At 39.9% G+C, this 24,310-nt stretch overlaps 1 protein-coding gene and 1 long non-coding RNA gene across 3 annotated transcripts in view; one reads left to right on the top strand and one right to left on the bottom strand.

Annotated features, from left to right (window-relative positions):
• LOC139530353 (microtubule-associated protein futsch-like) overlaps positions 1-24,310 on the top strand; it is a 74,774-nt gene that overhangs the window by 36,064 nt on the left and 14,400 nt on the right. For both annotated transcript variants that reach the window (XM_071326678.1, XM_071326679.1), the window contains 2 exons: positions 23,698-23,780; positions 24,074-24,211. In XM_071326678.1, coding sequence (XP_071182779.1) covers positions 23,698-23,780; positions 24,074-24,211 — 221 coding nt within the window. The remainder of the gene's footprint in view (positions 1-23,697; positions 23,781-24,073; positions 24,212-24,310) is intronic.
• Positions 3,375-4,658, bottom strand: LOC139530354 (uncharacterized). Its single transcript, XR_011666011.1, has 3 exons — positions 4,562-4,658; positions 3,634-4,010; positions 3,375-3,496 (listed from the first exon to the last, which is right to left on the bottom strand). It is a non-coding gene; the product is annotated as an uncharacterized lncRNA (long non-coding RNA).

Here is a 24,310-nt window from a genome sequence, read left to right as displayed (position 1 = left end):
ACTGTGCTGAGTCACACTGTCATTGTTACCCACTGTTCAACCCATACAGCCTACATACACTTTACTAGGATAAATGCTTTGTTTCCTGATAGGGTTATGGTAATTTAAGCAGATATGTAGACTGGATAATGGTCTGTAGGAAAAGTGGTTTAAATGTAAAGGTAATTTCCAGTTGAGACGTCATGTGCAAATTTTACCATGAATGGCAATGTTCCCACATTGCCTTTAAATTTCAATCGCGCTATAGCGCTGAACATCTGCGATACAGATTGAATCAAGCCCTTTGGTTGTCAATTACACGACGCAACCTCCAAGGCAAATAGAGACATTTGACAGAGCTGTAGGCAACATAGATTATGGAGTGTTTTGCCGTTTTATTTACGGTCCCATTCATTCAATTCGTATTACCAGGTTTATAGGAAATTTAGGGATTTAATTAACCATATCCATAAAAATCTGACCATTCCACATCCATAGACATAAGCTTAATAAACATTAGTGGTCTGCCAAACCATTATGGATGAAACTGGCAGACAGGCACGATCAGGTGATCCCACTTCATCCAGTTTAAATACATTTCTAATTGAAGGACGTTGCGATTACCGTCGTCATTATGCCTGTATAATTTGCTACAACGACTTACTGGATGGTTTCAAATCAATGGAGTCTTAGCCCTAGTTCAAACACCACTACGTCACTTTCTCTTTGGAAGAGCGGGGATAGAGTGCTGTCTGAAACATTGCAGTGTGCCTCGCCAGACTTTTGATGATAGTTTGGGAGCCTCTGCCGCTCTTTATGCGTGGTGCGGGTGAACTAGCCTCTGTTTCATGCATCACGCCGGAGCAGTTCTTCCACTGTCGGGAGAAATGGTAATACATATTAATATATGTTAATTGCATGCAAATAAAGGTTGGTTTGCTACCACTCCCACAAAGGAAGAACAATCATGACCTTAGATTTGCAGGTGGTCGCATTAGAACAGACCCAGGGTCTGTTTGTGTCTGCAGAAATGCTAAGGCTTATGGTTAGTGTCATTTTCGGTGCATTTTAAAACCAGGAAATTATGGTAAAAACCCGACTTCTCAACACAGAGGTTGAAACATTTATAACCGATGGGCATTATATCAACATACAAATTGTTTGGCAATCTCGGGAGACAATAGAACATCTATGTTGCATAGTAGGCCTAATATCGCTATTTAGTGCAATAAAAGTTCTGGTTTCTTTAACACAAGAGGTCGCTGTTATTCCTGAATTTGACCACCCAAAACCAACGAGGAAGGCTGCAGTGTTGAGAACATTGTCTTAATTTCTATTCAGATCGTCTCGCCATAAATTTGGCGTCTGGACTGTGCATTAGCGACTCAACAGGGTGTTTATTTCCTAATCTGTCAGGATTTGGGATTGGGTTTGAAACAAAGAACCACTCTCAAACCGGGATTAGGAGTGTTGGTTCATGACCTGGCTGACAGGTGTACATCTGGGGAAATATGTTCGAATTAATGTAATCACGGAGACCTTATTTAGATCAACTAATTTGTTGAAGCGAAGTGCAATCTATGAATAACAACAGGATAACACACGTATGAAGGAAGCCATGCAAACAAAGAAACAACATGCAAACACACAGACAATAATAATAATAAGGCTTGGAATAGCTTGGCTAAAATACAATCCACCATTCAAAGATGGTTCAATGTGTGTTGCCTTACATAAAGCTGTGATTTAGTCTAGCTAGCTAGACTGCCTAGTTTGGTCTAACCAGACTGAATACTGTGTCACCATTGTTTTACACAGCACTCGGTCTGATTTACCCAGGCTAAGATTTGCCCTCAAGCAGACCTCTGCATTGAGTTTCCTCATTAGAGTATCTGATTAAGGAAGAGTTAATAATCTATTAGACCAATGAAGAACTGCTCCACTGAAATATTATGTAGATTACTGTTCTATTAATGAATGACTACTATGTAAATGCAGTGAGAGTAACTCTCAAATCAGCTTAGACCATTTCTCTTACCTGATCGCCCGCCCGCTCGCAAGCGTTAACCAGCGATAGCAGGTTACGTTGGAGCTGTCAATCTCGGTGAGCAGCTGCTTTTGCAATCATTGTCAGAAAGCCACATCCGCCCCACTCTCATGTTAGAAGTTCAGAGTGAGAAATTGTACGCTATGTAAGGGATAATCAATGAGGGGCTATGCGTTCTATGGAAAATAATGAAGGAAGTGGAAGGTGTGTTCCACGATGCGCTAGGGGAGTGGACTTGACCTTCCACGGATTCCATTATTTTCCAGAACGCGTAGAGCCCCGAGTTGATTATCCCTTTTATACCATGGCTATACATTTTAACACAATTGCCGCTAGAAATGTGTTCATTTGCCAGGGGAAATGTATTCAACATCCACTGAAGTAGCTAGCAAGTTTACTAGATAGCTACATTCATTGCCATGGTAACCAAACAAACAGATTTGCTAGTTTAGATGAAAACCCCATCAGTCCTAACTTGCCATTATGAAATTTGAATTAAATAATGCCAATAATACTTTCAATTCAACTTTTGCTTTCAAAAGCAGCTCAAACATAGAATATCTAAGAATGTCATTGAATTCTACCAGGCAAATATACCTTGCATTACAGTGATCCCTCGCCACTTCGCGGTTCACTTATCGCGGATTCGCTATTTCGCGGATTTTCATAATGCATTTTTTTTTTTTTTTTGGTGCATTGTGCTCTGCATTCTGATTCGCTAAAAACTCACTCCCGCTTCTTGTATCAAAACATGCTACGAATTGTGCTATCATTTTGTCGTCTCGTGCAGTTATGTGTACGTACATAAAACAGCTTGGCAAATTTACATTAAGTTGGCCAAATTATCTTGTAATTTCGAACATCTCCTAAACCCATAATGTCGACGAAACGGCCTACACGTGAGTCACTGTATTTGTATACATGTAATAGTTGCTAATTGTAAAAAAAAAAAAAAAATCTATTTCGCGGATTTCACTTATCGCGGGTCATTTTCGGAACGTAACCCCCGCGATAAACGAGGGATTACTGTATAGGGAAATAATGCATGCTCTTGAATGCCCTTCAAGCCAATCAGAAACAAGTATTTAACAATGCCATTGTATAAATATAAATAATTACGCTCAAATTGAAATATCATGAAACTAAATACTGAGGATTTCTATCTTCCTAATCGAGGTGTAGATTACATCTCACATTTAATTGTTCGAATCAAGGCTGCATGGTATTTCTGTTAATGTAAGGTGACCAGATTTCTGAAAATAAAACCGGGAACATTTCCAGTTCGGCGGTCAATATATCTTTAAAATATCCAATGTTATTATCTATGAAATAAAAAAAAGGGGGACAATTCCGGTTTCATGTATTTAGTCTAACAAGCACACTGTGATAGAGAAAACAACTATATTACCGAAACACTACAGACAAGACAGAACTGTCCGATCTGAACAGCCATTCAGTGGTCCTGGTAGTCTGGGTAGAATAAGAGCAGAAGAGAACATGAGCAAAATTTAAAAAACAGACAATAGTCTATGTGAAATACTTAACCACATAATAAAGAAATAAGACAATGACGTGATTGGTAACTACATAATATAACTTATAACAACCTAATCTGTATATTTCTCAGAAGAATGTATCTTCTTCAGGATTGCTCTGTCTTTGGCCAGCTTCTCCATGAACTCCTGGCAGGGGAGGTTGAAGTTTGTCTTCACAATAAGCACGGCCTTGATGGTAGGAACAGGGAACCTATTTCTTGCTGCTGTCCATATATCATTCATTCCGTTTCTTGGAAAGAGCCATTGTACCTCCTCTGTCTGCTCTTCTTACTCTCTTAACTTTTTCTTCCGCTCCAATCTTTCTCCTCCTCTTTTCTTCACTCGTCTTACTGCTCTTTCTTCCTTTCCTTCTCTTCAAATGTCCACCTCAATCTTCTACAATCTCCTCGCTTCACTCCCTTCATTTTTCCTTCTCCTTCCTCTCCAATCTTTAATAATAAATAGTACACTATTAGATAAGATACTTTGCTTAACAGATTCCCATTGCTTGCCTCATTTTTGTATTTTATTTCAAAAACATTGTTTGGAATAATAAATTGGCAGGCTCTGTAACCATATCTTAACCTTTCCTCCTCTATCTCACTCTTCTTCCTATCCAGTCTTCCTCCTCTCCACTCTCTAGCAGAAAATATAATGCTAATGTTATCCATGAAAATTTCAAAATATGTTTTCACACTACTTATAAATGCCAAAACATTAAAATTGTACTCTACAAATAAATATTCTCATAATTAATTGTGCATTAATTTGATATAATCATATTTTCAAAACAGCCCGTCCACTGCATGTATACATGTGAACGTGTTTTAACCTAGCTACCATGACAGTAGCTAGCTAACCTAGCTAGATAACTTAAACAACATAGCTAATGTTAACTAGCATAACCTATTTTAAACCTTATAGAGCAGATCATCTATCTATATAATAAAGTGTGACATTATAACATCACTAGCTAGTATCTCAAACGATTGTAACTTACTTGGCTTGAAAATATGTTTGTGGTGATGTTGTGGATTCACTTTACACTTGCTAGCTCCTGGCTGAGTTTTCCACAGCAGTTTTCTCTAAAACTAGCGCCCAGAAAATAGTTAGTAGAAGAAGAGTGAGTGAAGCTGCTATATCGAGCAGCCCCCTCTGCTGGACAAAACAAGCACAACATGATTGAGACGTCAACCGGTAGGCTCTGCTGCCCGGTCTTTCTTGCCACGTAAAATATTATTTCACTTTGCAGTCTGTTTTTAATGCACTGTTAAAAACGGGGACATTTCCGGGGACAGCTTCAACCGGGGACAGGCCACCAAAAACGGGGACTGTCCCCGGAAAACGGGGACGTCTGGTCATCCTATGTTAATGCAACTCCATGCAGCCAATGGCAATGTCCGCTTTAGGTAAAATGCCTAGAGCCACTTGTGGATTTGACAGCTCTAATGCAGTTTCACCTCCAGCACCTCCAAAACAGACACTGCCAAAACAACCGCTATGCGGATGTTGGTTAAAGCAGATTTGATTGAATCAAGCCCTAAGTCAACCATGCGGAAGTTGCTTATTCCTGTTCATATACCCACAGTCTGGTGAATGCATTACTCATGGTTTAGCACAGTTATTGATTTGTGTGCTGGAACATATACAATTATGTTTATGATCTGAACATACAGTGTCATTTATTTATTATATATATATATATATATATATATATATATATATATATATAGTACCATTCAAAAGTTTGGACACACCTATTCATTCAAGGGTTTTCTTTATTTGTACTATTTTCTACATTGTAGAATAATAGTGAAGACATTAAAACTATTAAATAACACATATGGAATCATTTAGTAACCAAAAAAAGTGTTAAACAAATCAAAATATATTTTAGATTTTAGATTCATCAAAGTAGCCACCCTTTGCCTTGATGACAGCTTTGCACAATCTTGATATTCTCTCAACCAGCTTCATGAGGTAGTCACCTGGAATGCATTTCAATTAACAGGTGTGCCTTGTTAAAAGTTCATTTGTGGAATTTCTTTCCTTCTTAATGCATTTGAGCCAATCAGTTGTGTTGTGACAAGGTAGGGTTTGTATACAGAAGATAGCCCTATTTGGTAAAAGACCAAGTCCATGTTATGTCAAGAACAGCTTAAATGAGCAAAGAGAAATGACAGATAAAACTATCTTCATTATCAGAGAGACAGAGAGGGAGTACAAGCAGTCGAACGAGCAAACAGACAGCAGTCACAGCACAGACAGGCATTATTGCTGAAAGCAGGCATATTGGGCTGATGTGATGTTTCCCTTGAACGGTGCAGTACAGCAGTAAACATTGATCCTCTACTGAAGACTTCTATTTCCACTGGTCCCCATGGTCGTCCTGCTCCATCTCCAATCCTGATCCCAAATCTGCTGACTAGGCCTGGAGTACCAGGCATTCAATTTGCCTGACACACCTTTAGGCACTGAGGTGCTTGGGCTCAAGCAAGCCGTGCAAGCAAAGATGGTCCTTTTGGGAAGATCAATTTCATGTAGCCTACATCTCTGCATTTTTTGACGTAGAGTTCCATACTAAAATTCTCCCAGAGGAAACTAAATAATTAGATTTGTCACCTAGATTTGTCATTCTCATGATATGGGTTGCAGCTACTCTTGATTTTCTTTGTTTGTGTATTGTGTGAGCTTTTGTATTGAAGGGAAGAAACATGCCTCAAGCCTCAACAAATATACTCATACATTTCAACACTCCAAGTAAGGACAAAATCCAAATCACAAATACAGTGAGGGACAAAACATCAGTGGGCCAAAATTTTTTTTATGCATAACCTCCATAATGGAAATCCGTTGTCCAAAAATGTTACATAGCGCTTAACATTCACTTGAAGAGGCATATCTATGGGGTATTTTATGGGAATTTCCACCTCCTTGCTTGCTGGATTCCCGAAATAAGATTTGTTCAGATGGAAAAGGACAGAGAATGTTCTTTCTCTTTCTCTCTCTGGGTTTTCTCACCTTAAGCAATGGTGTCATGGTATCACTTGTCATTGTGCTGAAGGTCACCTTGACAGGTATTTTTCATAATTCGTGTCCCCTGGTTGTTGTCTATTCAACCCTGTGACCCTGTCTTGGGTTTGTCATGGTGATGGATGACATGTCACTGTGCATCTGACTCATTTGTGACAGCCATTTTATAATCATTACATGAACCCTGACACCTCTTGGACATAAGTATGGAGAGGAGATGCCCACCTTATGATTGTGTGTGTGTGTTGGCTACACTTAGAGCATTTGCCATGCAATATGCAGAAGAGATATTCAGATGTGTTACTGGCTGTGTGGGCTGTAGATTAGTTGTGGTTACACAAGCACAAAATTGTGGTGCAATTAGTATTCATTACCAACTTCTAATCGTTTGCATCTTGCGGCATCATACAATTGACTTCCCTAATTCTTAATGATTTTATGAGAGAAGTCAAAACAAAAGATCTGTGAAAAGGGTGTTTAAAAATTGAGAAATGACTGTTCCGTCTCCCCTCGCAGCCTCATACCTAATAGTCAAGCTCCTCAGTAGCCTACATGGAGCTAGATGGAATACTGTAAAAGGAAAATTAAGCAATGATTTTGGATGCAATATAGTAAAACAAGAGTGAAAGATGGTTTGGTCAGGAGAGTTGGAGGCGAGATATTTATTGGCAGTGTAGGCCCCTCGAGTGGCAGTGGATCCCTCGAATGGCTGTAGGCCCCTCGAGTGGCAGTGGTGATGTCATGGTTGGCACAGTGTGGGCAGCCCGGGTCTCTAGGAGACGGTGACACAGCGCCAAACCATTACTGTTGCCCTTTTCTGTCTGTCTGTTTTTCTGGCTGTCTCCTCACTCTCTTTACTGCCTTTTTTCCCCCTCTCTCTGTCTTTATGCCCTCTGTTGTATTTTAATTGTCTATTATTATACCTTCACCGATGTGTCTTCTCTGTTCTCCTTGTCTCTTCATCTCCTGATACTCAATCAGGGCTGGCTCCAGGCCGAAGCGACATAAGCGGTCGCCTAGGGCCCCAGGCGGCTAGGAACTCAGTCTAGGTCTCAATTTACTGTTAAGAGTTAGAATAGTAGAAAAACAAGGTGCAAGTTTAAAATTTGGTTGTGAATTAGCAATTTTTATATTGTTATGTCAGTCACTGACAGTCATTCAATTAGCCATGTCAGCTTACCATTCTTAGATTGTTAAATTAGTCTAGCCAGCTAACTAAACTTGTAGTAATCATGGCACGCCGGGCATGTGCCCAGGGACCCTGACCTCTAGGTGGCCCCCGTAAAAAATGTTTAGTCACTCTCACTCAGATATCATTAATAACATGGCATAAGTCATTTCAAATGGGGTAGAATTGCAGGAAATTAGCTGTCAAACAACAACAAAAACATTCTGCCCCATGTCAACATTTTTAGAAGTGCATGTACTTTTTAAAATAAAATTGCCACATTTTCTCTCCGCCCCATGGCAAAATGTGTAGAACTGCAGAAAACTTGCTTTAAAACAGGAACTCAGTTGGAACTCAGTTGGGGTCTCAAATTACTGGTATGAGTTAGAATAGTAGAACACACAAGGATGCAAGTTTGACATTTTTGTTTGTGTATCAGCAGTTTTTCTCTTATGTCAGTCACTGACAGTCACTCAATTAGCCAATGTTTAGATGGTAAGTCAGTCTAGCCAGCTATCTACAGTGCCCTTCAGAAAGCTTTCATACCCCTTGACCCCTTGACACATTTTGTTGTGTTACAACCTAAATTCAAAATGGATTAAATATATATCCTATTACTGCCATAAAACTCTGTAACTGTTTTAAAGTCACCATTGGCCTCATGGTGAAATCCCTGAGCGGTTTTCTTCCTCTCCAGCAACTGAGTTAGGAAGATCGGCTGTATCGTTGTAGTGACTGGGTGTATTGATACACCATCCAAAGTGTAATTAATAACTTCGCCATGCTCAATCTCTGCTTTTTGTTTTGCCATCTACCAATAGGTGCCCTTCTTTGCGAGGCATTAGAAAATCTCCCTGGTCTTTGTGGTTGAATCTGTGTTTGAAATTCACTGTTCGACTGAGGGGCCTTACAGAAAATTGTATGTTTAGGGGTACATAGATGAGGTAGTCACTGAAAAATCCTGTTAAACACTATTATTGCATACAAAGTGAGTGAACTTATTTTTTTACTTGATAAGAACATTTTTCCATAACAAATGGGTTGAATACTTATTGACTCAAGACATTTCAGCTTGTGTTTTATTACATTTGTAATAATGTGTAAAAGCATAGTTACACTTTTACACTTTGACATTATGGGGTATTGTGTGGTAAGTGACACAAAATCTCAAATGAATCCATTTTAAATTCAGGCTGTAACACAACAAAATGTGAAAAAAGTCAAGGGGTGTGAATACTTTCTGAAGGCACTGTAAATTTGTAGTAATTATGGCCGAATACTGACCAGGCATGCAGGGCAGGTGCCCAGGGGCCCTGACCTCCAGGGGGCCCCCATTGATTTTGTTAGTCACTCTCACTCAGATATTATTAACATGGCCTAAGTCATGGCAAAATTTGTAGAATTGCAACATTTCTCTCTTTCTCTGCATTGTTGGGAAGGGCCCGTAAAAGTAAGCATTTCACGTTACGCCACACCTGTTGTTCACGAAGCATGTGACAAATAACATTTTATTTGATTCCACCTAATGGCAAAATGTATAGAATTTAAATGAACTGTATAACAGATGTTTTTTGTATGGGGGGCAACCAAATCTCGCTTAGGGCCCCCAAAAGGCTAGAGCCGGCCCTGTACTTAATGGGGTGGGTGAATATACTTAGTTTCATCCTTTCCTTTGTTGTATATTATAGCACATCCTTCCTCACTGGTCAGAGAAGATTGGCCATAGATGTCAGAGCACTTTGACGCCAGCCCAGGCTATATCTCACCGTTTGCCTCCTGGAGTTTATTCTGTCTGGTCCCTGCAGATAGGGTAAGAAGCCTTAGAAAGGGGAGCCTTCTTAGAGTAGTATATAGACTAGAGGTCGACCGATTAATCGGCATGGCTGATTTAAAGTTTTCATAATAATCAGTAATTTGCATAACAATCAGTAATCTGCCTTTTTGGACGCCGATTATGGCCGATTACATTGCAATCCACGAGGAGACTGCGTGGCAGGCTGACCACCTGTTACGCGAGTGCAGCATCAAAAGGACCTTGTGGCTGCAAGGAGCCAAGGTAAGTTGCTAGCTAGCATTAAACTTATCTTATCAAAAACAATCAATCTTCACATAATCACTAGTTAACTACACATAGTTGATGATATTACTAGGTTAACTAGCTTGTCCTGCGTTGCATATAATCAAAGCGGTGCCTGTTAATTTACCATCAAATCAAAGGCTACTTCAACTTCGTTGCATATAATCAAAGCGGTGCCTGTTAATTTACCATCGAATCACATGCTACTTCACCAAACGGGTGATGATTTAACAAAAGCACATTTGCGAAAAAAGCACAATCGTTGCACAAATGTACCTAACCATAAACATCAATGCCTTTCTTAAAATCAATACACAGAAGTATATATTTTTAAACCTGCATAATTAGTTTAAATAAATGCATGCAATATTAACTAGGGAAATTGTGTCACTTGTCTTGCGTTCTGTGCAAGCAGTCAGGGTATAGCAGCAGTTTTGGACGCCTGGCTCGTTACGAACTGTGTGAAGACCATTTCTTCCTAACAAGACCGTAATTCATTTGCCAGAATTTTACATAATTATGACATAACATTGAAGGTTGTGCAATGTAATAGCAATATTTAGACTTAGGGTAGCCATCCGTTCGATAAAATACGGAACGGTTCCGTATTTCACTGAAAGAATAAACGTTTTGTTTTTTAAATTATAGTTTCCGGATTTGACCATATCAATGACCAAAGGCTCGTATTTCTGTGTGTTTATTATAATTAAGTCTATGATTTGATATTTGATAGAGTAGTCTGACTGAGCGGTGGTAGGCAGCAGCAGGCTCGTAAGCATTCATTCAAACAGCACTTTACTGCGTTTGACAGCAGCTCTTCGCAATGCTTCAAGCATTGCGCTGTTTATGACTTCAAGCCTATCAACTTCCGAGATTAGGCTGGCAATACTAAAATGCCTATAAGAACATCCAATAGTCAAAGGTATATGAAATCAAATGGTATAAAGAGAAATAGTCGACGCATCATAATTCCTATAATAACTCCAACCTAAAACTTCTTAACTGGGAATATTGAAGACTCATGTTAAAAGGAACAACCAGCTTTCATTTGTTCTCATGTTCTGTGCAAGGAATTTAAACTTGAGCTTTTTTACATGGTACATATTGCACTTTTACTTTCTTCTCCAACACTGTTTTTGCATTATTTAAACCAAATTGAACATGTTTCATTATTTATTTGAGACTAAATTGATTTTTATTTGTATTATATTAAGTTAAAATAAAAGTGTTCATTGTTCATTCAGTATTGTTGTAATTGTCATTATTACAAATATATATAAAAAAAAATTGGCCGATTAAATTGGTATCGGCTTGTTTTGGTCCTCCAATAATCGGTATTGGCATTGAAAAATCAAAATCGGTCAATCTCTAATACAGAGACTCCGAAAGATAGTCCTGCCTCATTTCCCCAGGTGATGATCTGGGTGGTATTCATTAGGCATGAAAACGGTCTGAAATGGAGTGAAATGGGAAGGTAGTATCTGAATTTGTCCAATTAGAAATGCTCATTTTTGTTGTCCATTGTTGTGCCCTCATGAACACACCCCTGTACTCAGTGATTTGGCCACAACCATTCCGAGGTCGGGGTCTGAGATTGGTACTCGGAGGCCCAGCTGCGATTAACGTAGAGCGGCTTTATCTGGCTTAGCAGCACAATCATCCAGCGCTGCCAAATCACAGGACTAGGATTACAATGAGGAACTGGGATATACACTTACTGTTCAGGTTCAAGGTGGCAAGCCAACTGACATCCAGGAAATGGTTGGGTGGTGTTGGCATGTGGTTTGTTTAGTTGTTTAGGATGAAACGTTACAGAACATTCAGACAGAGTTGTATTGTATGTTACCAACATGTTTTTCCGACATGTTTCCCAACTGTCTGCTCTATGCATTACATTTCTAACTACAATGGTCTATATATTTTGCACCCTGCTAAATAAGCCTGTGGGGTAAAGGGGGTTTAAATAAACAGGGATAGAAAAGGCTGAATTTGAGGGAGCCATTTTGTTTTGCCAAGTCTGCAGTGCTGATATGATACAGCAATGATTCAAACTCTGATACTGAAGCCTACATGAAAGTGCAGCCATTTTATATCAACATCAAATAATTTCTCAGTAACAATGAAGTGCCTTAAAGGTACAATATGCAGAAATCACTCCATTTCCTCATAGTTTTCCTAATTCCACTTTGTGACAAAACAAGCAATATGTAGAGAATCGTTGTACCATTTAAACCGCTGTGAAATATATTTTCAATAACCAAAAATGTTGTATTTTCAGCTGCTTGAAGCTGGTGTACATAACTGAAAGGAAAAGACACAAAAACAAAATTTAAGAATGGGAAGTATGGAAATAGCGCACATAGAACAGATATACCACTTCTTAGACTTGCTTTCAAGGAGAATGACAGATCTATAACTCACTCGCCCAAAAAAGTGACATATTGCAGCTTTAATGTAATAGTTTTCCATTAAAATGGCAAAAAAGAAACAAACATGGCTTTTTAGAAGAAAAAAACTTTTCTCACGCAAATATTTTGCTAGGAGTGTGCAGGAGTGGTCTGAGTGGAGAGGGGAAGCGCAACTGAAAACTGAAAACTAGCTGTTATTGTCAGAGAGGTTTGAAATTCTCTTTATCGGTCTATTAACTTATTTACCGCCTGGTGATGTCACCAGGCAAGCCGACACTCCACCCGTGCAAAATCTGCTTATTAGAAGATCCTTTATAGATTGTATTTTCCACCAGCAACTATCATGAAATAACACAGATAAAACTTTTTTTTACTTTTACAGTTTGTTTCATCAGCTGTGGTACAATACGATACAAACACAGGAATTTTGACTGCATTGGGCTTTTAAAATGTCATACTTGGTGGTTTGTCTTTTATGGAGACTATAGCCTGGTCTGTCATTTTCCATTTCAATTTGCTCCTCTTTATCAATAAGATATACTAAGCTCTACCCTCAGAAGGCGATGAAGTCACATTAGCTAAATGAGATTAGCGGCGCTAACCCTGTTTTCATGTGCCTCTCCACTCTACCTTTGTTTACTGCGATGGGTGGCTTTCGATAAGATGGCCCATGCAGGCATCAGGTTCAAATTGCCTTCTTACTCTTCCCTGTTGGGTGTCAGTGTTGCGTAAAAGCTCACCTTTGTCACCTTGTCTCAGTTACTTAGGAGTGACTGCTGGAGTAAACAGGAAATTACATCATCAGGTGTAGCCCTTAGAGCTATATCTATAGCTTAGCACAATGGGGTGCCATGATGGTCAGATGCTTGCTGTGTGTACTTTGAAGGTGTCTTTGGGTAAGCCAACCATCTCTCATCCATACCCTTCTCACACTACTGAGCCGAACCAAGCCCAAGCCCAACTGTACTGGGCACGGTAGTGTGAAAAGGGTGCCAGAGAGTTCATTTATATGCAGGTTCATGCAGTCTTAGTTGTCTCTTTAGCATCAAATCTCTATCAGATACCAGATTTATGGTTTGTATATTTTGTGTATTGGATAGAGGAGCTGTCCAGGGTGCTGAAGTCATGCTCCGTCCAAACATAGGCTACTGTATCTGTAACTTACTGTAAGTTGCTCTGGATAGGAACAGCTGCTAAATGACAAAAATGTAAAATGTATACATTTAAAATGTATTGATGTCGCAAATGTATCATTTCTACATTTCTTTATAAAAAATGTAGTTATTTGTTACATTTGTGTAAAACCTAGCAGTACTACTTATTTCTCGGATATATAGCATTTTGCAACAAAAAAACATGATTATATGTATCTCTGAAATGACACCACAAAGTGATAGATTTAAACAAATACATATGTCATTGAACAACCCCATGCCATGATTAGTTAGTGAAAAAACACAGCAGTCTCTTTCATAATTTCTTTAAAAAAATAAAAGCTCATTTACCAACATTTCTGAAAATGGATATATAACGTTTTGGAATGAAACTCTTGAATTTAAGATGTTATCGTTTTAAATTCCTTGAACCTCCTCACAGTCCCTGATTGCTAAATGTGGAGCAGGCTATTTGGAGCAGTGCAGTGACTGGGCTGTGGTCGATCATCAGATCAGTGCTCTGTTTTAGCTGTTTTTTAACAGAGCGCTCCCATTTCCAGAGTTCAGATGCGGGTATTTATATCAAGCAGGTCAGCTTAGGTAAAAGAGTACTGAGGAGAGTAACAGTGAGTTCTGTCTGAAAACGACCTTCTCTCCTCTGGGTCCTGGAGTACTGTATGGAACCTGTGGCGATCGGTGCTGTTTAAGATGAGGGATGACGCAAAAAAAAATTAGGAGCATGGCCTTATTTCTATTACATCTAGCTCATCTAGGGTGTAGTCATTAGTCCAACAGTTGCAAATGAGAGTTTCTATTGTACAAATTCAGGTATGTTTATCCCAGTTTCGTTCCGTTTGCTTCAGTTTAAGAAACGTTTTTCAATAGAATCGGCGGAATGAATACACCACTGATCAAACACAGTTAGTACAGTGTACAGTCAGTAAGCAGTTTAGCAGTTACACCAGTGGGCCCCGGTGGTAATACATTTGTAAAACCAAAAGCTTACCTTGAATTGGAAGAGTTCCAGTGTTGGATAGTCATAGCCAGCTAGCTAACATAGCATCCCTCTGTTTGAGTAGGTTAAACTAGCTAGCTACATTTGCTAAGTAGGGTAGTGATCTCTCTCCCTTAATTTTTGAAGAAATTAATTGGTTCAAAACTGTCTTTCTCTCTCTGAGTCAACTACTCACCACATGTTATGCACTGCAGTGCTAGCTAGCTGTAGCTTATGCTTTCAGTACTAGATTGATTCTCTGATTGTTTGGGCAACATGTTAGTTCATGCTGCAAGAGCTCTGATAGTTTGGAGGATGTCCTCCAGAAGTTGTCATAATTACTGTGTAAGTCTATGGAAGGGGGTGAGAAGCATGAGCCTCCTAGGTTTTGTATTGAAGTCAATATACCCAGGGGAGGATGGAAGCTAGCTGTCCTCTGGTTACACCATGGTGCTACCCTACAAAGTGCTGTTGAGGCTACTGTAGACCTCCATTGCAAAACAGTGTGCTTTAATCAATTATTTGGTGACGTGAATATATTTTGTAGAATTTTATCTAAAAAGGATAAATACTTTTTAAAAGTTTCACTTTTTATTTTTGGGAAATTCACTGAGGAGGAGTGTCCTCCCCTTCCTCCTCTGTGGAGCCTCCACTGATGGAGAGCCAAGTCAAGTGAGTCTAGAGCTAAGAGTTTAGTTCCTCCTGAGGTTTCACTGGCTTTCCACATTAATTATGTGTGGATGTGGGTGTCTGAGTGGTTTGGGTTTTATCATGTGTATCATGTGTATCTTCAAGAAGTCAGGACCACCATTGTACAGAGAAGTGAGGACACAAGCTAATGATATGGTAATTAACTCCTCTGTGAGCCTCTTTGACATTGCTAAAACAGGCCTATTGCTGAATGCGTTAGGGAGGCTGCTTCAGAAGTTCACAGCTGCTGACGACTTTTTGTACATGCCAGAAAATGACACAGAAGTGAGTGATAGAAAATTCCTTTGTGAAATAAGAGCAGTCTGGGGATATTGAGCAGGAAACTCAACAATAAAATGCATTGGTTAAGATTTAGCCTAGCTTATCTAGGGTGTAATCATTAGTCCAACAGTTGCAAACAAGAGTTTCTATTGGACAAATTCAGGTATGTTTATCCCCATTTCATTGCGCTTGCTTCTGTTTAAGAAATGTTTACGAACAGAATCGGCGGAATGAATACACCACTGATCAAACACAGTTAGTACAGTGTACAGTCAGTAAGCAGTTTAGCAGTTACACCAGGTGGCAATACATTTATAAAACCAAAGCCTACCTTGACTTGGAAGAGTTCCAGTGTTGGATAGTCATAGCCAGCTAGCTAACATAGCATCCCTCTGTTTGAGCCGGGTGTTTGAGTAGGCTAAACTAGCTAGTTACATTTGTAAGTGAAAAATAAGAAATATAGCTCAAATATAGGAAAGGTGGATTTTCGACATGCCTTTGGTGTATAGAACGCCGTTTGGGTCTTTGCATGTAAAAAAAAAAAAAAAGATACACGTCAAATAACACTATTTGACGTGTTAAATAAGCTTTTAATTTGACACGTCAAATAACACAGTTCTATTATAGAATGTTGTGTGTTCTGAATTTGCACGTGCAAGCCAAGCGCCACCACTACTATGAGTAGCACTGTCAAAGCTGTACAAAAAAGTCTTTAAACAAGCAAACACCGGCGACGAATGATGTGTTTACAATACCGCGATGATAATAAGGCATTATTTGTTGACCGCAACTTCTGGGGTAGCTAGCTTTAGCTTGGTACCTATCTAGCACCAATACAACCAGCCTGAAAACAATAACCAGTAGAAACTGCAGTCATTTCCATTATTCTTAGCAATGATATAGGAATCCTTGTGAGTAAGTATTAGCTAGGTTGCCACTTGTTTGCCTATTGAAATTGAACTAGCTAGGCAGCTACTTAACCCTGTTGCCCAAAGCTAACTTTATAAGCAGCCAGCTTGCTTCATCTGGTTAGTGAGGCTCGACCGGACCGGGTTATGTGTTGTGAAGCTAGCCTCAATAAGGATTAGTGGAAATTACGTTTTTCCTTCAAAATAAAAGTACCTATTTGAAAGTGATGTATAAGGTTACAATTGGTGGAATCATGCCATATTTAGACTAGATAATGTTAAACAAGGTTGGAATGTGAAGCAATGAAATGGGGTATCAGTCTACTCGGTGACACCCACAGAACACAACTGCGAAGAGTTTACGCAAATATTAGCGTTGTACCGCTTATTGCGGGACTGTGACTGTGGAAATCACCTCCCCAGTCAGCCTATTGTGCGTATTGACATTCAGATTGCACTGTACAGCTTTACCTAAGGATTGGGGATCAATGAAATGGGGTATCAGTCTACTCAATACCTAAGATATTTTTTCCTAACATCTTCCTCAGAGTTATCAGACTCCAAAACATCCACGCAGTATTGTTTTCCCTCTGGAGTAGTGTTCAATACACATAGGTTGACAATAAATGTGGCTCAATTCACAGTTGTTTCAGAATCCCAGAATCCCGACTGATACCCTATGCCATTGATCCACAATCCATAGGTAAGGCTGTACAGTGAAATAAGTATGCCTCCAATGCAATTCTAAAGTATAATAATACAATCAGTGTGATTTCAACAGATTTTTGTCAAATTAACAAATTATTGTATTTTGTTGATTTTATATAACAACATTCCAACCTCGTTTAGCATGATCTATTCAATTATGGCATAATTCTACTATTTGTATTAATTTGCATCACTGTCAATGACATACTTTTATTTTGAAGGCTAACCGCAAAGTCCACTATTGTGGCTAATCCTTATTGTGGCTAGCTTTAAATAGATGGATGCGACCACCATTAATCAAAAAGAGCAGTCTTATAAATTAGGGTTATTTTAGATGACACCTAGCTATATAGTTAGCTAGCTAACTATAGCAACTGAGACAGATGTCGTGTTCTATGTTTCTGGGGAAGAACATTGTTTGCATCCATGAGCTAGCTAACTTTTTTTTAATGACCAGCACTGTAGGTGCGCGAGACAACTTTACCAGCATCATAGCATACGTATCGATGAATCGTTGTGACATATGAAATACGTGTGATAGTGAAGAAAAAATATGTGTGATAGTGTAATGAATGTATAATAACTATGTAGAAAATGTATGAGCGCGTTAAGTCGTATGTGACGTGTAGTCATATTTAGGTCCTGATTTGTCAACAAGCTTATTTGACACATTAAATAGTGTTACTTGACACGTCAAATGTTGTTTTTTGACACGCAGAGACCCAAACGGCGTTTCATATTGGTGGGATGTCAGTTTCCATGAAGTGGGATGCTTTCATGTTTCTGGGATACTAGTTAAAGGAAAAGCCAGAGGGATGAATAGAGGAGGGGAACTTGGCAGAGGAGGGGAACTTGGCAGAACATCCTGCTATTCTAAAACAAAGCAGAGAAACAGAGCTGTCTGACATTTAGGCTACTACAGATGCAGTCCTGAGGATTGAGACTTGTGTGTTTATACACTGCTCAAAAAAATAAAGGGAACACTAAAATAACACATCCTAGATCTGAATGAATGAAATATTCTTATTAAATACTTTTTTCTTTACATAGTTGAATGTGCTGACAACAAAATCACACAAAAATTATCAATGGAAATCAAATTTATCAACCCATGGAGGTCTGGATTTGGAGTCACACTCAAAATTAAAGTGGAAAACCACACTACAGGCTGATCCAACTTTGATATAATGTCCTTAAAACAAGTCAAAATGAGGCTCAGTAGTGTGTGTGGCCTCCACGTGCCTGTATGACCTCCCTACAACGCCTGGGCATGCTCCTGATGAGGTGGCGGATGGTCTCCTGAGGGATCTCCTCCCAGACCTGGACTAAAGCATCCGCCAACTCCTGGACAGTCTGTGGTGCAACGTGGCGTTGGTGGATGGAGCGAGACATGATGTCCCAGATGTGCTCAATTGGATTCAGGTCTGGGGAACGGACGGGCCAGTCCATAGCATCAATGCCTTCCTCTTGCAGGAACTGCTGACACACTCCAGCCACATGAGGTCTAGCATTGTCTTGCATTAGGAGGAATCCAGGGCCAACCGCACCAGCATATGGTCTCACAAGGGGTCTGAGGATCTCATCTCGGTACCTAATGGCAGTCAGGCTACCTCTGGCGAGCACACGGAGGGCTGTGCGGCCCCCCAAAGAAATGCCACCCCACACCATGACTGACCCACCGCCAAACCGGTCATGCTGGAGGATGTTGCAGGCAGCAGAACGTTCTCCACGGCGTCTCCAGACTCACGTCTGTCACGTGCTCAGTGTGAACCTGCTTTCATCTGTGAAGAGCCCAGGGCGCCAGTGGCGAATTTGCCAATCTTGGTGTTCTCTGGCAAATGCCAAACGTCCTGCACGGTGTTGGGCTGTAAGCACAACCCCCACCTGTGGACGTCGGACCCTCATACCACCCTCATGGAGTCTGTTTCTGACCGTTTGAGCAGACACATGCACATTTGTGGCCTGCTGGAGGTCATTTTGCAGGGCTCTGGCAGTGCTCCTCCTGCACCTCCTTGCACACAGGCGGAGGTAGCGGTCCTGCTGCTGGGTTGTTGCCCTCCTACGGCCTCCTCCACGTCTCCTGATGTACTGGCCTGTCTCCTGGTAGCGCCTCCATGCTCTGGACACTACGCTGACAGACACAGCAAACCTTCTTGCCACAGCTCGCATTGATGTGCCATCCTGGATGAGCTGCACTACCTGAGCCACTTGTGTGGGTTGTAGACTCCGTCTCATGCTACCACTAGAGTGAAAGCACCGCCAGCATTCAAAAGTGACCAAAACATCAGCCAGGAAGCATAGGAACTGAGAAGTGGTCTGTGGTCACCACCTGCAGAACCACTCTTTTATTGGGGGTGTCTTGCTAATTGCCTATAATTTCCACCTGTTGTCTATTCCATTTGCACAACACCATGTGAAATTTATTGTCAATCAGTGTTGCTTCCTAAGTGGACAGTTTGATTTCACAGAAGTGTGATTGACTTGGAGTTACATTGTGTTGTTTAAGTGTTCCCTATATTTTTTTGAGCAGTATATTATTCATCATAGTGGATGGAGGTTGATGGGCATGCTTTAGGCCTACATCATTAACTGACTAATCTTTGTCTATACTCTCCATGGCTTTTGGAGTTTATGAGTAATATATAATTATATCTGATTTTCTGTATATTTGACTCTGATTATTCTGTTATCTGAACATATTTACTTACTGGTACCAATGACATAGGCCACTTACTGTAAATTCTACTGTGTGCCGTTCTTCATTATTAGCAGTGCTGCTACTTACAGTGGTTTCCTACTCTAATGTTAAATAATGAAGTAAACCTTCCTGTTTAACATCCTGCTGTTTTCGCAACCTACTTTTCTGAATAAAGAAACAGAGAGTTATAACCAACATTGTCATCACTAGATGATGTCTTGCTGAGAAGTGAAAGCAATGGTAGCCTCTTAAGTCTCTATACCGTAGGGTATTATTCACCTGTCTACTTACTGGACTGACCAGCCCCTGCTTGACATAGACTCTCTGTTGTTCAAGTATCACAATGTACCAGCCTGCAATGTCAGAGAGGGGTCATCCTGCCGGGACTAGCAGCTAATGCAGTCTCCTTTCTGCTGTTTCACCTGAGAAAGCATATCAGGAGGGCAAAGGGACACGCTGTCTCTCTGGGAATAGACTATAATCCTACTTATCCTTATTCTGCCTGGGTCTGATATCATATGCCTTTGTTCTCGTATTCTATTAAGCCCATGTTTTGTATATTCCCCAACGTCGCCATGTCCCCATATTCTGTACTCTTACACTGTAAGATATCCAAACTAACTGATGTAGTCAATGGCTTAGTCACGATGCAGTGAGTCTTCTTCCCCACAGTCTGTGGGCAGCTAGGCTGAAGTGGGCGAACTCTCATCAAAGGTTCTTCCAGTATGCTCTAGTGAACAGGGTTCTCTTTTGGTACCTCACTGCTCCAACTATAGTAGACCTCTGCAGTAAAACTTCACTGTCCCTCTCATAGTTTGCCTAGACTGGTCCCAGATCTGTTTATGTTGTCTAACCAGCTTCTATGGTAGTTGGCAAGACGGAATAAACATATCTGGGACCATACTAACAGTTTGCTCTTTCCTGCTGCAAATAGCAGCATTTTATCAGTTCTGTAGCAGGTCCAATCACCTTTCCTCTCTCAAGCCCCAGGTCCAATCACCTTTCATCTCTCACAGACTAATGCTGCAATGCGTCTCACCGTAAAACACAGAGGCCGGGTCAGGGTAATGATGAGCGATTCGGTCCATTTTCATGGCAACGGTGAGCTATATCCTCTGGGTGATGTGCCTTTCTTCCCAAATTGTTACTACAACATCTAGAAATGTTAGTTTACATTTTTTTTCATTTTACACCCATGCTGGTCGGTTTCCAATTTCTATGTAATGATATAGCCAGCATCCTCAATTAAGAGTAATAAAGCATACTTTATCATTGGCAACGAAAGCTCATTAGCACCACAGCCATTCGGATGAGGCTTCACTTTTTTGCTTCATATCAGCCAATTATTCTGCTCCTACTGAGTCAACTGACTGACTCCAACCAATCACAGAGAGTTTGAGCTGTCACTCCACAGCATACAACCAGTGATATGTCGGAGTAGCTGTTCAAATGCAAACTTTTTCTATTTTGGAAATGAATCAAAAGTATCCATCCTGATTTTCAATCAAAAGTGTACACTGTCTGTCATGTCAGGCCAAGTTGTCATTCTCATCACCTAGGCCTGTACCTTCTATCCCCTAATTTACTATTTTTACTGTTCTCCTCTTTCTCAGTCCACAATCCAGTAATCACTACCTTGCATGTGGCAAGCAACTAGTGCTGAGCGATTAACTGGAATGTTGATTATTTTTCATTTTTTTAAACAACTAATTGACCCACGTCGGTTCAATTACATGTCTTTCAGTTTTTTTTCTGTGAGCTCAATTCGCACATTGCACAGTTTCTCAAGAGATAAATCAGATCCAGCCTGAACTGTGCGATGTAGTAGGGAGGCCAATATTATACATAGTTTAGCGCATAAAACGTAATTCACTACAATGACCATAATCCATTGTGGATCTACTTGTCTGGTCTGTGTTTCTTTTATGCCTGCTACGGAAGAGGCAGAAGAATGCACAATCACGAGGGGATATAGAGAGCAGCTCTTGCTTCGCGAGGTACAGTATCTCTACCTGAAAATAAATGACCTAAGTGATTGATAGTTGGTATTCAGCAGTCATAAAAGTAGGCCTTATTTACTTTGAACTACAAGTACTACAAAATAGTGATTTTTGTCAGACAGCATATGCAGCAGCTCTATAGAGATGAGATGATGACTTGGAATGAATTAATAAAGTCATTAAATAAAACAAATGTAATATACACAACAACTGAAACATTTTATTAAGGTAAAGTAATGTGAATAAATTATGGTTAATAAGTGATACGCAGTAATGGACAGTCACTACCATCATGGGACTTTTATTAATTGTTTTATTCTGTGTTAAAGCGTTCAACCCAAATAATCAAAACCGAAATCGAAAACCCGTGATTATTTTGTAATAATCGAACCAAAACCTAACCGACCTCGCAAAGCACTAATCGCTCTGCACTACAAGTAACACAAAGCGACCCTCTGTAGAGCTCTTTCACAGCAAAGAGTTGACAGTGCATATACAGTACCAAAATGGCGGAGGACGGCAAACTCAGGGGATGTATAGAAGATACCAAGTGGAACACAGAGTCAAGTTCCCTCTATTATTAGCCGGCTCTATTATTAGTCTGCATTGGTGCTTAAACAAACGGGAATTAAATGCTTATCGTCACACCTCTGAACTGAATGGGTAGAAATGCTGACACATAATTATATCAAATCTGCACAGGAGTGGGTCGTTCCATGAAAAGAGTGTCTTTTGCATCCCTTTTGATATTTTAATTAGAAATTGTGCAACAATATTTCATTTTAAAAGCCTGGTATATTAAATGTAAAAAGAATCTAATAACTTCATGTTCATCTTCTCCTGCACCACCCCAACATCAACATATGTGAGAATTTCGCATTTCAATGTTTTGTAATAAAAAAGATAGAGGAAGATAAGTGTTTCCAATGACATCATCAACCAATTAGTAGACAATTATTTTTATTTTTTACTACAAAACATAGAAAAGTGACATTTTTGGCTGATTTAAGATGAAATCGTCAAATCTGTTATGGTCAACCCTGTTACTTTATCTGGCACTAAATAGCCACTTGCTATAGTATTATTTGTATTTATCCTCTTGAGATGGGGAAAATGTGTTTATGAAGTTGGACATGTGCTCTTTATGACAGAATGTTAAAATTAGGTGAAATCCAATGTTTTTTTTGACCAAGTTATACTTCTCAAAAGGCACCGAATTGGTGGAACGACTTAGATATTCAGCATTATATTCACTAATTAATCCTTTATGATTTTTTATGTTTGCTCTCTCTCTCTCTCTTTATGTCAGTGATTTCATACCAATTATGCCAGCTCACTGCATTGTTTTCAGTGTCTATTATATTGACCAATAACCTGAAAATCACATGCTTGAAGTCCTTGTGATGATGATTGCCAAACATTCGGATATATTGGCCCAATATTTATATGTTACAAAGCCATGTAATTCTAGCTTAGGTATTATCCAATTCTCAATTCTCTTGCATGAAAATGTCAGTAGCTGTTCTCCACTTCCAACTGCGCACAGACGTCAATTCAACATCTATTCCACGTTGGTTCAACCAGTGTGTGCCCAGTGGGTTTGTTCTGTTCTAAAAAAGCTGTACCTGTTAGCTCTGATTTCAAGCCGCAACCAGTAGTAGACATTGGTGACCTATTTCCTATTCAAACTTTTGTTCTTGCCTTGACGCACTGTGGTGTGTGCTCTCTCGAAGTGTCTGCCCCACATACAGGCGCCACGCAGCACAGAGTACTAAATCTGCCCGACTGAAAAAGGTTTTCACAGATAAACTCTGGATGCTCTCCAGTAGGATGTCTTTGGGGCAGACTGCTCAGACTCTGGCAAGATTCTCAGTAGCCTTTTAAGTTGTTGACCTGTGCCAATGTTGGTTCTGTCTTCAAGGATTTGAAAGAACAGTTCAAAGCAAGTGCATGAAAGATGTTGACAAAACACGTCTGGCCTCTCTCTCATGTTGTTCGATTTCCTGGCCCCTGTAGGACAAAGGACTCTCCACCACAAGAGTGATGTCCTAGAGACAGTCGTGTTAGTCAACCCGTCAGAGGATACAGTTGCTTCAGAGGTGTGTTTCAAGATTTCAAATATGTATATTTTTCTGGTTTGTTACTATATTTAAACCAGCTTTCAATCATTATATACATCTGTTTACATTTTGTCATTATGATTTAAAACCTAATGCATTTCATTTTTTTCCCTATAATAAAACAAACTATTTTCTCTCACCGTGCTTTAAATGTAATGGCATAACAAAATGTATATACATTTGATTCATTTCATAGTGTAACCCATATAAAAAGATCCAATATTTGTTCTGTGCTGTTTCCTATAACTGCTCTGTTTTGCTCTCTACCCCAGATCCAGTCTCTAGTCACAGACTCAGCAGGACACAAACTCCTGGTCCTGAGTGGGCAGAACTCAGACCACGGTGACCTGCTTCTCCAAAGTGGGGGTTTCACCTATAAGAGCTTCTCACAAGTCTTTGCTGATCCTGGGGTAAGATATTACTGTTCGGAACAGTCAAATCCTATTCAAAACAGCCTGTTCTGACACTTTACTATAGTCTGTAGCACTGGCTCATGAGCTCATGATTTT

Source organism: Salvelinus alpinus, chromosome 9 (assembly GCF_045679555.1).
Source record: "Salvelinus alpinus chromosome 9, SLU_Salpinus.1, whole genome shotgun sequence".
Taxonomy (NCBI): Eukaryota; Metazoa; Chordata; class Actinopteri; order Salmoniformes; family Salmonidae; genus Salvelinus; species Salvelinus alpinus.
The sequence above is the reverse complement of the archived record's forward strand: the minus strand, read 5'-3'. Positions and strand labels throughout refer to the sequence as shown.